Source organism: Salvia hispanica, chromosome 2, assembly GCF_029641045.1.
Source record: "Salvia hispanica isolate PSC_SH4W2 chromosome 2, Shi_PSC_v1, whole genome shotgun sequence".
NCBI lineage: Eukaryota > Viridiplantae > Streptophyta > Magnoliopsida > Lamiales > Lamiaceae > Salvia > Salvia hispanica.
In genome coordinates this window covers 9,253,918-9,269,409 of record NC_142693.1, presented here as the reverse complement: position 1 = coordinate 9,269,409, position 15,492 = coordinate 9,253,918, and the positions used below count along the sequence as shown (strand labels likewise).

General features: G+C 35.9%; 1 protein-coding gene across 2 annotated transcripts; it reads right to left on the bottom strand.

Annotated features, from left to right (window-relative positions):
* Positions 1 to 11,986: 11,986 nt before the first annotated feature.
* LOC125203608 (glycine-rich RNA-binding protein 4, mitochondrial-like) lies at positions 11,987 to 13,898 on the bottom strand. Of its 2 annotated transcripts, none has more exons than XM_048101998.2 (5): positions 13,754 to 13,898; positions 13,045 to 13,180; positions 12,885 to 12,953; positions 12,445 to 12,551; positions 11,987 to 12,327 (listed from the first exon to the last, which is right to left on the bottom strand). In XM_048101998.2, the coding sequence occupies exons 2-5, from the start codon at positions 13,166 to 13,168 to the stop codon at positions 12,145 to 12,147; spliced, it is 483 nt and encodes a 160-aa protein (XP_047957955.2). In that variant the 5' UTR covers positions 13,169 to 13,180; positions 13,754 to 13,898; the 3' UTR covers positions 11,987 to 12,144. The 2 variants fall into 2 exon arrangements, with proteins under 2 accessions (XP_047957955.2, XP_047957961.2); XM_048102004.2 differs by having other exon boundaries at positions 13,045 to 13,193; positions 13,754 to 13,863.
* Between the last annotated feature and the right edge of the window lie 1,594 nt (positions 13,899 to 15,492).

Below are 15,492 nucleotides of genomic sequence, written 5' to 3'. Positions count from 1 at the left end.
ATCCTTATTACTCGGTGGGTAATGTGGATTGTTGTTGCCCTCAGCACAAATTTTTTCTTCTTCTTTAGAAAAGATGTCTTTCTGGCTGCGTAGTACATCATTGCTTAATGTTTCAGTGATGTATGATTTTCCAAATCCTCCGGTTATCGTCTCATCCTTCTGTCGCTTCTTCAAATTTTCAGCATTCCAACCTAAGAAGGTCGGAAAACGTCGTTCCACTATCCTTGTGCAATGTACCATGCGGTCCACATAGCAAAGCTAAGACACATAGCATAAGGTTACTCAATAGTTGCGTAACATATAGAAAAGATTGCATAAAAATCTATAAACTCGTACCAATAATAAAATGATAGGACCACTAAAGTGTTTGCCTTTCCTGATTTCCCAATTCTTGCGAGTAATAAACATCGTAGAAATAGTGTACGCACACCAATTGTATTGGCTTACGTTAGACACGCCATCTACGAAGCTCATAATCTTTGGCTTCAAGTAGCCGTCCCCGGGTGTTTCAATCAAAGCAGTTTCCATTAAGATTATGAAACATTTTTTGAAGTCTATCCCTCCCTCCATGTCTGCAAACATCTCATTCTCAACATCAGTGTCTAGAAGGTGATTTTTATCTTTGCCAATATGATCTGCAATCCCATCGGCGTACGGATGACTCTCACGCATTTCCTTCCATCTGATTGGCATAGAACCTTTTGGAAATCCAAGCGTCACACGGACGTCTTCCGCATCAATATGCAATGGTTTGTTTCCAGCTACCTTGATACTGCTATATGCGATATGCAAATTTAATACAATCCAGTAGGCTAGGTTGCCAGGTAGGTCGGGTAATGTGAAATGGAGCAGTGGTCTGAATCCCATCTCTCGAACTGCATTTCTTTGCTTCGAATTAAGTCTAGAAATCAAACGACTAAAATATTCAGGAGAACTCCTTAAATGGAGTGATTTTATTTTCTTCTCAAACTGCTGCAACTGTTCAGCTTCGCTAGTAGCTGGATTCTTTCCTTTCCGTCGCTTGTGAACTAAAGGTGCACAAAAAACTCTTCAGAAAAGCATAGGAGGCATTTTTTGGAAGTAAGCAAAGTATCTCAATAATTAAGCAACATTTCGAATAGCTTGAGCAAATTTTTAATAGCCAAATTAAGCAGAGGTAAGAACAACGTAAGCAATCTTCTATACGGAAAAAGCAATATTTCTAATAGCAGCAACCCAAAAAAATCAAGACACAAACCGGAAAGCAAAAATAAGCCAAATTAACAAGACAATAAGCATCTTTTCGACCAGAATAAGCAAAATGTTCAACAAAGTAAACATTGTACAAAGGAAGCACATGCCTACATATCTATCCAATCTAAGAAAAATTTAGCTCAAATAAGCAATTTTTTGCAAATCTAAGCACAATTTAGCACAAACAAACTCGATTCATGATATGACCACGGTTGCTAGACGTCAAGAGTGTCCCTCTCGGCGTGAGCCATGGATCGATTGGGGTCCAAGGATAAGAGGGAGGTCATGCCACATACCCAATACAGCTCGAGGGATGACCAGGGAAGCGAGGAAGAGGGAAGACTCAGATTTGAGGACAAATCCTTTCCAAGAATGGGAGGATGATACGACCATGGAAGCCGTGCACCAAAGCTTGTACCTGCAGGTGTCTTCAATCAGTATTATGCCCATCAAGATGACTTCCAAATTCTTTGAAACTGCCACAATTATCTTTGTCTTTGAGAGAGCTTCGCGTGGGTATCTTACACGCCCCAATCGGAGTTTGGAGGAGAGAGTTATAGACGATTTACTAAAGCCGCGCAGAATAGGCAGGGAGCTCCAGAAGTAACACCAGGGCGGGTGTTTTCACCATGAAAATCACCCGACCGGGTGAAAGTGTTGTGAAGCATTTCCAGATTCCAGAAGAAACACCCGGGCGGGTGTTTTGGACCGCACAATTCACCCGACCGGGTGAATCACCCGAGACTTAGTTTTTATGGGCCTTTTTCACATTTTGGGCTCTTAGTATAAATACCTTTTTGGTGTCATTTTTCATTCTAGATTGAGATAAGATTGTGATTGAAGTTATCTCCCTAGTGAGTTTTTCCTCTTTGAGGAATGTATCCAATTCCTTCCTTGAAGGTTGCTTGTCTCAATTTTATAGATTGATTCAAGTAGAGGTATGAATCAATGGGGTGTATCCATTGAGTAGTGGAGCCAAGGGGTGATAGAGCTATTGAAAGTTGCCTAGGGTTGTTTCCATTCTTTTGGTCAAGGTCCTATGGTCATAACTCTTTTATCTCATCATTATACACATGCTTTCCATTCCTAATCTTCCATCAATTCTTGTTTAGATTCAACTTTTGTGGTTGGGTCTACCTTATCCTTTGTTTTATTGATAAATTGAAAATCAATCTCACAAAAATAGTTAGATCAAGCATCATAAATGGGTAATCCTTGGGAAATGGATCATAAAACACATGGATTCTTCTATGTCTTTTTATGTTGATGAATTTGTAGGAAATTTAATTGAATACATGGAAGTGAAGCACCAAATTGCACATGGCTTGGAGACTATGCCCCCCGGTGAAGGACCAAGAGGAACAAGGGCAAGTGGATGAACTCCTTGCCCAAGTTGTGCGTGACCCGGATTTGAGGGCAAATCCTTTCCAAGGAGGGGAGGATGATATGACCACGGTTGCTAGACGTCAAGAGTGTCCCTCTCGGCGTGAGCCATGGATCGATTGGGGTCCAAGGATAAGAGGGAGGTCATGCCACATACCCAATACAGCTCGAGGGATGACAAGGGAAGCGAGGAAGAGGGAAGACTCAGATTTGAGGACAAATCCTTTCCAAGAAGGGGAGAATGATACGACCATGGAAGCCGTGCACCAAAGCTTGTACCTGCAGCTGTCTTCAATCAGTATTATGCCCATCAAGATGACTTCCAAATGCTTTGAAACTTCCACAATTATCTTCGTCTTTGAGAGAGCTTCGTGTGGGTATCTTACACGCCCCAATCGGAGTTTGGAGGAGAGAGTTATAGACGATTTACTAAAGTCGTGCAGAACAGGCAGGGAGCTCCAGAAGTAACACCCGGGCGGGTGTTTTCACCATGAAAATCACCCGACCGGGTGAAAGTGTTGTGAAGCATTTCCAGATTCCAAAAGAAACACCCGGGCGGGTGTTTTGGACCGCACAATTCACCCGACCGGGTGAATCACCCGAGACTTAGTTTTTGTGGGTCTTTTTCACATTTTGGGCTCTTAGTATAAATACCTTTTTGGTGTCATTTTTCATTCTAGATTGAGATAAGATTGTGATTAAGATATCTCCTTTGTAAGTTTTTCCTCTTTGAGGAATGTATCCAATTCCTTCCTTGAAGGTTGCTTGTCTCAATTTCATAGATTGATTCAAGTAGAGGTATGCATCAATGGAGTGTATCCATTGAGTAGTGGAGCCAAGGGGTGATAGAGCTAATGAAAATTGCGTAGGGTTGTCTCCATCCTTTTGGTTAAGGTCCTATGGTTGTAGCTCTCTTATCTCATCTTTATACACATGCTTTTCATTCCTAATCTACCATCCATTCTTGTTTAGATTCAATTTTTGTTGGTTGGATCTTTATTATCTTTTGCCTTGTGTTGATAAATTGAAAATCAATCTCACAAAAATAGTTAGATCAAGCATCATTAAATGGGTAATCTTTGGGAAATGGATCATAAAATACATGGATCCTTATCAATTCAGAAAAGCATAGGAGACATTTTTTGGAATTAAGCAAAGTATCTCAATAATTAAGCAACATTTCGACTAGCTTGAGATGAATTTTTTTAGCTAAATTAAGCAGAGGTAAGAACAAAGTAAGCAATCTTATATACACAAAACGCAACACTTCTAGCAGCACCAACTAAAAAAAATCAATACACAAACAAGACAAAAAAAAACCTTATTTAATAAGAAAATAAGCATTTTCTTGACTAGAATAAGCAAAATGTTCCACAAAGTAAACATAGTACAGAGGAAGCACATACCTACATATGTATCAAATCTAAGCACAATTTAGCGGAAATAAGCAATTTTTGGTATCCAAAATTCAAGATTTCAAATATTACTCAACAATAAGCACATTTTACACGAAATTAAGCAAACAAACCAAGAATTAATCACATTTATGCATACTTGAAGGCAGATTAAGCAACATTCTTAAATGATTAATTAAAAAATTTTAACAAACATATCTTACTCCAAAAAAAATATTTAACACGAAATAAAGCAACCACAAGAAGAATTAAGCGACAAAACAATCGCAATAAGCAAACGAAATTAAACAGGTTTAGCAATTGAAATCAGCAAACATAACTCAAAACATTACCAATTCGCGACGATTCTTCAATCAGAAATTACCAATTCCCGACGATTCTTCAACGTTACGCTTCGTGGTGTTGAAATCTCTCGTCTTTTGGACATTTTCCGAATCGTTGGTGGGTTGATGGACGCGGTTTACGCTGTGCTGATGGAAACGTTGGACTTTGCTATTGCCGGAACTGTGGTGAGCGATGGGATTGGGTTAGGGTTTTCAATTGGGAATGTGTTTTTGGAGTTGAAACCGGCGGAATGAGAATTTGATTCAATTGGAAAGAGACAGTAAAGATTTGAAGGGAGTTGAAGAGAGTGGAAAGATCGTGTACTTGAATGCTCCCTCAAATATCGCGACGTAAAATTAGGAGACTGAGTTAAATATATGAACCGACTACTTTACCCTTTCATGCAACGAAAATGATAAAAAATGCAATCTCAGTTGATGAAATCACAACCCCACATCTATATATCTAACGGTTCTTATCAGTAGGATGTTATAAGTCTAAGGGTATAGGGAGTGTAGTGCTCCCCTATATATCTATATCCATATTCTCTCTAAATATAAAACTGCCGCAACACTTATTGATTCCAATATCCAACAAAGTGATATCAGAGCCTTGATCTTTAACATGGCATCATGCATTTCCATGTTTTCTTATACTCCAAATCAAGTTCCTATCTTCGAAGGAGAGCACTTCGATTATTGGAGTAATCAAATGGAGACTATATTTTGTCTCAAGATCTATGGGATAATGTGGAAGATGGATTTCAAGAACCACGACAACAACAAATTAATGGAGAGGCATGGAGCCAAAATCAACAAAATGACTTTCAAGAAAAATATGAAGAGAGATGCAAGCGCCTTGAGATTTATTCAACAAGGGCTGAGCAAATTCATATATCCAAGAATTCATGGTATCAAATGATCCAAAGAAGCTTGGAATATATTAAAGGAAGGATTTCACGACAATGACAAGGTAACTTCTATCAAACTACAATCTCTTTGGAGAGAGTTTGATAATTTGTGAAAGAAAAATGGTAAAACCATGAAAATCTATCTTACCCGAGTCGCCGAGATCGTGAATCAAATTAGAAGTCTTGGAGAAGTAATTAAAGAAAAGAAAATTATTCAAAAGGTCCTTTGGAGTCTTCACCAAAATATGATTACATTGTGGCCGCTATCGAAGAGTCTAAGGATTGATCAACTTATACTCTACATGATCTTACATGCTCCTTTTAAGCGCATGAAGAACGAATTGAAAGGTCTTGAAATCAGCCCCTAGATGAAGCATTTTGGTCGATAAATTTTTCGAACTCAAAACAACAACAAAGCAAAGGGAAATTTTGAGGACAAACATTTCAAAATAATGGCATATCTTTTCAAGGAAGAGGATGAGATCTGATAAGGATCCATGTATTTTATGATCCATTTCCCAAGAATTTACCCATTGATGATGCTTGATCTAGGTAATTTTTTGTGAGGCTATTTTCAATTTCTCAACACAAAGCAAAAGATAATAAAAGATCCAACCAACAAAAATTGAATCTAAATAAGAATTGATGGAAGATTAGGAATGGAAAGCATGTGTATAATGATGAGATAAAAGAGTTATAATCATAGGACCTTGACCAAAATAATGGAAACAACCGTAGGCAACTTTCAATAGCTCTATCACCCCTGGGCTCCACTTCTCAATGGATACACCCCATTGATGCATACCTCTACTTGAATCAATCAATGATGGAAACAAGCAACCTTCAAGGAAGGAATTGGATACAATCCTCAAAGAGGAAACTCTTTAGGGTAGAAACTTTAATTCAGCAAAAATCCATCAAAAGAAATGACATCTAAAGGTATTTATACAAAGGGTCCAAAAATAGAAATTTGACCCACAAAATCTAAGTATCGGACGTTTCACCCGGTCGGGTGAATTGCAGGATGCAAAAAAACCAACCCGGGTTTTCGTTCTGGAGTCCACCGGTATTTCGCCCGGTCGGGCGTTCTTCCTGTCCCTCCGGTTGGCCCTCGTTTTTCAGCACGATCCTCACCGCCGGCTCCTCTGTCGTCCTAGTCTCCTCTCGCATGGACTTTTGAATGAACGTAGCAAGTCCATCCCGAAGCCGCCTCGTCATGGCCCTCGTCGTGGGTCCGCCACGTGAGTTCGTATCAAGATCAATCAAGAAATTCAAATCTTTATTGCAAAATTTGCAAAAAGGCTAATTATAACACAAACGAGTGTTATTTCAAGTGCAAAAATTGCGAGAATTCAAATTATTCGCAAAGGGATTGCTACCATCAAAAACAAGAAGGAAGCAAAATGTAGCACATTTTTCCAAAGATGAAGTTGAACAACTCTTCTCCTTTATGATTCCTGATCATCAATCATAAGAAGCACTGTACATGGATAGCAATTGCAACAGTCACATGAGAAAAAATATGATCTTTGATGAAACAACATCATGGAACTGTGAAGAAAAATCAGTCGAGCATCTATCTCTAGATGATTATGAATCATCAAATGTAGACGATGAAGAAGATCATGTCCTTCCTCCTCCTCAAAGTCCAAATTCTACTCCACAAAGTCCTCCTAATCAAGTTGCAGATTCAAGTCCAGAATCTCTAATAAGATAGATTCGTTCATTACGAGAAATATATGAGGTATCCGAATTTGCTCTTTATACTAGTGAGCCAGAAAATTTTGAAGTTGCAAATAGCAAAGAAATTTGGAGAAAGCTATGAAGGAAGAAATTGTCATAATAGAGAAGAACAACACTTGGGAGTTGGTCAATAGACCAATACATAAAGATTTCATTGTATTGAAATGGATCTATAAAACAAAATATCAAGAAGATGGAAGCATTCAAAAGCATAAAGCCGGACTTGTGGCGAAAGAGTACTCGCAACAGCCGGGAATTGACTTCACATAAACTTTTGCACCAATTGTGAGAATGGAGACTATTTGTGTTGTACTTGCACTTGCAGCACAACTTGAGCTTCAAGTATTTCAAGTCGATGTCAAGTCAGCTTTTCTAAACAGAGAGCTAGAGGAAGAGGTGTTTGCTCAACAACCTCAAGGTTTTTGTATTGAAGGAGAAGAAGCTAAGTTGTACATATTGAAGAAAGCTCTATATGGCCTCAAACAAGCTCCAAGAGCCTAGAATAGCAAAATTGATGGATATTTTCTCAAATATGGTTTTCATCGAAGTCCTAATGAGCCTTCTTTATATGTGAAAAAAGAGAATCATGATATGATGATTGTTTGCATCTATGTAGATGGTCTTATCTATGTGGGTACTAACATACATATGATAGAAGATTTCAAGAAAAGAATGACGGAGGAATTCAAAATGACCGATTTGGGAATCATGAAGTATTTTCATGGAACCCGAGTAAAGCAATCTGGAGAAAAAATACTCATATCACAAGAAAATTACATTGAAGATTGTTTGAAGAAATTTCACATGGAGCACTGCAATCCAGTTTTCTCTCCTATGACAACAAGTGATAAATTACAGAAAGTGTTCCATTCAAGATCAAAGTATATTGAGTTGCGTCATCATTTCATCCAAGATATGGTGGACAAAGAAGAAATTAGTTTGGAATATGTTGGAACAAAAGAGCAGCTTGCGGATTTCCTTACTAAAGCAGTTCTAGTAGAGAAATTTGAGAAGACCCGTGATATGTTCAAGATTGCAAATTAAGAGGGGGTGTTGAAAAAGTAATTTGTAGTCATGGTTCTCAATGAAGAGACATTTACCTTCTTGAAGAGTCATATACTTTGATGAAGAGTCATGTACTTTAGTAAAGAGTTATGTACCTTAGTAAAAAGTCATGTCCCCTTAGTGAAGAGTAATGTATGTATATATAAATATCATAGTAATCTCCACCATTTTATTCATTCAAAAGAATCATCCAATAAAAAATATCATATTCACTATTTGGTGAAATATATCTATATCCATATTCTCTCCAAATATAAAAGTGTCGCAGCACTTATTGATTCCAATATCCAACAGGCCTTTGGATTGCCAACAAAGGGAAAAATTGGAGAAATTGTTGTCGAAGAACTAAGAAACAATGCTATAGCTAAATCAATGTCATTGTAGACGCTGATACATCTCATAGGCATAATCAAACAACTTATGTGTGTTCCCTGAAACCTTGATGTTGTTGTTGAGGAGCAAGCATGATCTGGTTCTATTTGAGGCGTCGTTTCGCCCCTGCTAGAATTGCAAACTCCGCAATAATAAATGTAAAATTTCATATTAAATGTTTATTTTCTAATTTAAATATTCTTAGGAAATCTTTAATCAGGATTATTCCGATAGTACAGTCGTTGTTTACAAAAATTGGATTCATATTTTGTTTCGAATCTAATTATTTTTTAAAAAGTTGGATGTTTTTTATTTTGATTAGTCTTGACTGTTACTCCCTCAGTCCACCATTAGGAGTCCCGCTTTACTATTCTAGTCCGATCGCCATTAGGAATCTCGGTTCACTTTTACTATAAAGGTAGATATACTTCACTTTCCACTAAACTCATTTTCTCATTTCACTCATATTCTATTATAAAATGCATTGAAGTAGTTGCTTTATCGGTACACTCACCGGTTTGATTTGTAAAACATTGCCTATTTCTTATAGCACTTCCTCATGGGCATGCAACTACGTACAAAAGCATCACAATATTTCCACACCAAACTTTTATATTTATTGGACAGTAGTAGATGATTTAGTAATTAAGTGGAATGCTGGTCGACGTAGCTTTTCATGGAAATCCACCTCCTCCGCCTGAACCTCCACCAAAACCGCCGCCAGAACCACCACCACCGCCAAGGCCACCTCCTCCACCCGAACCTCCACCAAACCCTCCACCCGAGCCTCCTCCTCCACCAAACCCGCCACCCGAGCCTCCACCCCCTCCAAAACCGCCTCCTCCACCCGAACCTCCGCCAAACCCTCCACCCGAGCCTCCACCTCCGCCAAGACCGCCTCCTCCTCCCGAACCTCCACCAAATCCTCCACCCGAGCCTCCACCTCCGCCAAGGCCTCCACCTCCTCCCGAACCTCCACCAAATCCTCCACCTGAGCCTCCACCTCCGCCAAACCCGCCACCCGAGCCACCACCAAGGAACTTCTCATCATTGTAAGAAGCCTCGGATTCATCGGCAAGCATGCGCGCATTGGTGGCGCAGAAAACTAGGCCACTCAGAAACAAAACAAGAAGAAGCTTCGTAGCCATGTTGTTTAGTAGTAACAAATTAAAATCTGGATTTGTTGATTGATCGACCACTAAAAAGGGATTTATATAGGAAGTGAAATCTTATAATTAATGAGACCATATCCTCATCCATAAACCACTAAACCAAATGATAATTAATGCATTAATGCAATCTTAATGCAAGTTGCAACCACCCGATTACTTTTGAAAGAAGATCATATAGGCTGACTTTTTCATCTTAATTAATTGATTCATGTCTCTAACTATATTGAAGACTTTTCATCTCTAAACGTCTGTCTATATCGTTTGTAGGCCAAATAACCATAAATGCAGCAATATGCAAAACGAATTTTGGTCTACTCATTTTAGCCTATAGACATGTCTCGAGACAAACCACTAAAATCAATCAATGACTACTTTACTATAATTAATTCATAAAATAAAAAATTTGTTCAAATATTGGAGTAGTATTGGATAATCATTCCCATCACTATATAGGGTATACCGATAGTATTTCTTATAGTATAATGCAATAGATGCACGAAATCAATGAAAAGAAAAGGTAAATTTCAACGAATTAATTAATCAAGTATAATATATAAAATTGAGTCTATGTTTCACTTCTTTTCTCACCCACTTTCTTTTATTTCTTAAAACTTGTTCCGAACTCAAATGGGCGGACGGACAGAGTAACTTTTAACAACTAAAGAAAAAAAATGTCATAAATATATCTCGAGCAATATAACCGTGATTAAAGACTTCAATAAAGAAAGCAATATGGAGTTGCAAAAAATGGAACTATAATTTCAACAACAAAAAATCCGGTGGATTAGCTTGCCGCAGAGGCTCTAACCAGCAAAAGGCAACAGTCGCACAATTCAATTACTAAAATTTTAATTGGTGGTAGAGTTTAATCATTTTCAATTGAGTGATGCTAAATGGCCATAATGTGGCCAGCCACACACTTCAAATATTAATAAAAAAATCAGTGTAATTAATGCTAATTCAACATAATTACTTCTACCTCAAAAACAACAAACATGTTAAGACAATTGTACCCTTTTACTTGAAATGTAGGAGTACTTTGATAATATGGGGTATATGAAATACGATGAGGTTTTATTTAAAATTGAATAAGATATAATAATCAGGTAATTTGATAATATATATGTATATACGTTTAGTTGCATACTTTAAATATTTTTAATTATTATAGTTCATAAATTCATCGGATTTATTTTCTTTTATTATTAATTTATTTTTAGTAACCATTTTAGTAAGATATAATAATCAGGTACGGATGATATTATGTTTTTTTTTTAAAATAAAAAATGATGTGGTAATTATACAGTTTATTACTCCAAGTTAATTCAAATTATTATGAGATTATAATTTTTTAGAATAAAATAATTAAAATAGAATATAACCTTAAATTATACTACTACATAAAATATAGAGTTAAGTATTTGTTTTGACAAATTAAAGTTACTTATTAATTTGCTAAGTAATTCAATCATCATCCTCGGCTAGCAGCTCATTGTGAATATAGGTGACTAATTTAAACTATCATCATTGTCATTATTATTTATGATAGGGGCGGAGCCAAGAATTTAGTTCAACAAGGACAAAAATAAATATATATAAAAAAGAAACTTAAAATTTAAAATGAGGCATTTATAAAGAATTTTTTTTTTTAAATTACATAACAAATTAGTATACATAAAATAAATTGAGGTGGGCAATTGCCCCCTACACACATCGAGTAGATCTGCCCCTGATTTATGAAAGTAATGTAAAAGTACTAAGCTTATGTAACTAATACTGTAGTATATGTCATTAGTAATAGTAACTAATAATATTTAGTTATGTGGAGTATAAACAATAATAGCTCTTAATATTATATAGCACGTATCGATAATATTAAAATATAATGTGATAATATATAGTATCACAATTTATAAATTATTATTGACTTCAACTTTAGTATTGTATAATAATATACATTTTTTTTTAAAAATAAAATTTTAATCATAAATTAAAAAATCAGTGTAAAATAATTCACAAAGAATAAATCTAAAAACGAAATGTTACAATCGGATTAGAGAAGTTAAATTATAAAAAAAACAACAATTAAATAGAGAGGGTAATAGTGTAAAGTTATTAGGGCATTAAATGAGATATTTAAATCATTAATATTTACGACATCTAAATTTACTAAAGTGCCATTTTATGGCCAGCCATAATGTGGCCGCATAGCATTACCCTTTTCAATTACTACTATAAACAGTAATTAAGACTCATATACTTTATTATTATTAAGAAAACTGCACCAGCCAGTGTGGCTCAGAAATTTTTATTGAGCAATAAATTATAGACGTAGAAAGTAGAACACTGCAGTTTTATGAGACTTGGACTGAAGCAGAGCAAACTCGAAATCATCCTCTATTTATTACAACTAAATGAAAAGGAGCACTGTTAAAGGGAAAACAATGCAAGTCTGCTACTTTGTGTCCTACAATGTTAAAAACTAGTAGAGCCAAAAACAACTAAGCAAGCAAGCAAAATATGTAGACTAGTAACTATCATCTCTGTTTCCGTACCCGCCTCCATAACCGCCGCTGCCACCACCACCACCACCACCACCACCACGGCCATAGCTATTGCCTCCATAACTCCCACCACCCCCACCACCATAGCTATTGCGAGGAGGTCTCTCCGTGGCCTGGCTCACGCGGATGTTCCTACCATTCAGTTCCTGCAGAGAGGTGACAAATATGTGAATCAAACAATGCTAGAGGCATGTCGAAGAAAGTTATAATGCTGTAAAACCATCATTGCTTTGCGCAGTTAAAATTAGTACTCAGACTCTGACCTGTCCATCCATTGCTGATAGAGCCGAGTTAGCAGCCTCTTCGCTAGTGAAACACACAAAACCAAACCCTCTTGATCTTCCAGAATCTCTGTCGACTACAACTTTTGCTGCATACAAATAGCTAAGTCAATAGATAGAAGGAAGCAACTACTTCAACCAAACATTAACAACACTCTGTTTTAGTCCATTAAACTCTTTGTCCAAGGCTCTACTGCAATCAACAGAGAGGGTGGCCTTCATCGGTCCAAAGCATTTAAGACTGAATTCATTTCAGTATGAGTGAAATGTAGGCATTACACAGCCTGTGCGATCAGCACAAACGCGTGGACAGTACCAAAACTAATAGGACTAATTTATAAGATTCTGGTTGAACAAATTTTTGTGAGCATATGCACATCAAGATACTTTGTGTTGCAACAAGCATTTCCACACTCACTAACCTGAGTCAACATCACCGAAGCTAGAAAAGGCATCTCTGAGAGACTGTTCGTCAGTTCCGTAAGAAAGCCCTAGCAAAAGGACATAACATGCACATCAGGTCATAAAGCAACTACCACACACAAACAAAGTAAGAATGGTAAAATCCGAGAAAGAAAAAACCTCCAACGAAAAGCTTGGTGGACATGCAGCGGATAGCATTAAACATCGAGGATTGCCCACTAATTGCACTAGAGGCAGATATGTTTTGCCTTAGCATTGTTCCAACTTTGTTAAAGCATGCCATACTCGTGAGAAGCTGAATGAAACAGCTATATAATCAAATCTTAATCAAAGAACTACAAGAAAACCACACATATCAACAACCAAAAGTTTCACATCACATTTAAACATCAGATGGAAACAAACAGGTACATTAGATCCTCTAAATAAGACTGTAATCAATTAAGAAGCCATAACAATCCAATTTTTACTCCAACCTGCCAACCAATTCTGGTTAAGAAAGTGACTAATTCAGCACCATTATGTCAAAAACAAGAAATAAATTCCTATAAAAGCGCGGATCACTAACTAAGGAAAAACTATATTTCACCTCTTCCTTCTGTTGTCACCGTATCAGAAACAAACAACATCCGGTGAAAATTATATGCTGTAGGCATAATAATAATATCATCGCACCACACAAAATACATAAACCGCACCTTAAAAGAGGGGAAAGTGACAGAATTTCAAAAAAATTCTAGATTTTATTCTGAATTGCAAATACAAGCAAAGATTAACGCATTTCGACTACAACACATGCAGAGAGGAACATATCTAAGAAAACTCACTGGAAGTAAAAGTTATTGGAGAATTAAGAAGAAAGATATACCTCTTGGAGAAGGGATTGAGTTTTGGAAGAGAAGGAAATTATATGAAGCGGCTAGAAAAGTGCTGTAGCTAGGTCACTGAAAGTGAAGGGTTTTATAGTTTTACATTTATGGCAAGCGAGATCCCACTACGAAAATATCTCCACTACAGCTATTTTTCCTACAATTTGTACTGCATATGAGTTTAGGTTATACTTGTTTTATTTTATTAGTAGTATATTTTATTTTGAGGGGTGAATTATGTTTATATTATTTTATTCCATTTTAAGGGGTTATGTAAATTATTTATATATTTATTATTATTATTAGGGTTGTAAAATGGATAGGGGTCTTGGGTAAACCAAATTTCGTTCCGAGCGCGATGTTGAATAAATTCGAGCATTCTTCATTGTTCGTCGCTCGATAAACAAATAAAGCAACAAACTAAACCACAAACTTGCAACGAAAGAAAACTCATGCATTCATGCAATTCAATTGACACAAATTAAATACTACTAACACATAATTTTCAAAAATTAATAACTACTTCCTTCGTGCCAACTAAGTTGAGACATTTCTTTTGTGCACAAATATTAAGAAATTTAGTTAAATGGGTTAAATGAAGATAAAATAAAATAGAAGAGAGAATAGAGTAGGTGAGCAAAGAGAAAATAGAGTATGAGAGGGAATCAAGTAAGAATGATTAGATATTTTATTTTTTCCTATAAAAGAAAATGACTCGACTTAGATGAGATATCTCGAAAATGAATACGATTCAAATTAGTTGGGATAGTGGAGTATAATCCGCGGAAAATTTACGTACAAAAAATCCACATAATCATAACCTAAAAATATGCACTGATACCAATTGTTGGGGTTTGGAGTGAAAGATTGCACATAAAAGAAATTCACTATAAAGAATCTATTTAGGTATTATGTGCACTGGCGGATCGTGTAGGACAAGGTGTACAACTTTACCCCCAAAACATGTTTATTTAAGTATATATTGTAATACAATTTACAATGAATATAGGTATTCAGTGGTAGAACGTTATTTGCACTCCAGCAAGACTAGGGATTCATTTCTGGCTGTCCAACATTCTTGTCTAATTTTCTCCTTCCAATCTTCTTTTTCACTTGCATTTTATTTATTCTACTTTATATTTTAGTGTAGTTATTATATTTCTATTTATTCTGAAAATTAGTATTATATTATTATCAACATGAGACTTTGAATTAGCATATATATAGTTATGATAAAATTCTTTTTGTTTTAAAAATAACTGCATTTTTCTTGAATGTATATTAGTAGTACTATTTATATAGAATTTACAAATAATTTATCAATTGGATTATATTTTTTCCCTTTTTTTTCAGAAATAGCTTAAACTTTATTAGAATAATTTAGCTTCAAAAGATTTAGTATTTTATTTATTATGTAATTATATTCATATCTATAAAAATCATCTATAATTAATAATATATACTCCATATAACAAGAAATAAAATGGAAGGAAAATAATCGATCAAATTTTAAAGCTCTAATGTAAATACCCCCGAATTAAAAATACTAGATCCGCCATTGATTATGTGAATCGATTCAATTCGAGCAAATAATTTCAAATTGCATGATTGTGCGAATTTAATTCACAAAATCAGAAATTAAACCCTATTAACATGAATTCTATGGATAGTGACTTACAAGTTAGTTATCCAAATAATCATGGAGCTAGTTGCGTCTCCATATGTCCTGTTTGTACTC

Bases quoted from the DNA above. Each gene is read 5' to 3' on its own strand.
- LOC125203608 (XM_048101998.2), bottom strand. From the start codon at position 13,168: ATGGCATGCTTTAACAAAGTTGGAACAATGCTAAGGCAAAACATATCT. The intron at 12,552-12,884 runs GTTAGTGAGTGT...ATTTGTATGCAG, and splicing joins CTTCGGTGATGTTGACTCAG to CAAAAGTTGTAGTCGACAGA. The intron at 12,328-12,444 runs GTCAGAGTCTGA...ACCTCTCTGCAG, and splicing joins TATCAGCAATGGATGGACAG to GAACTGAATGGTAGGAACAT.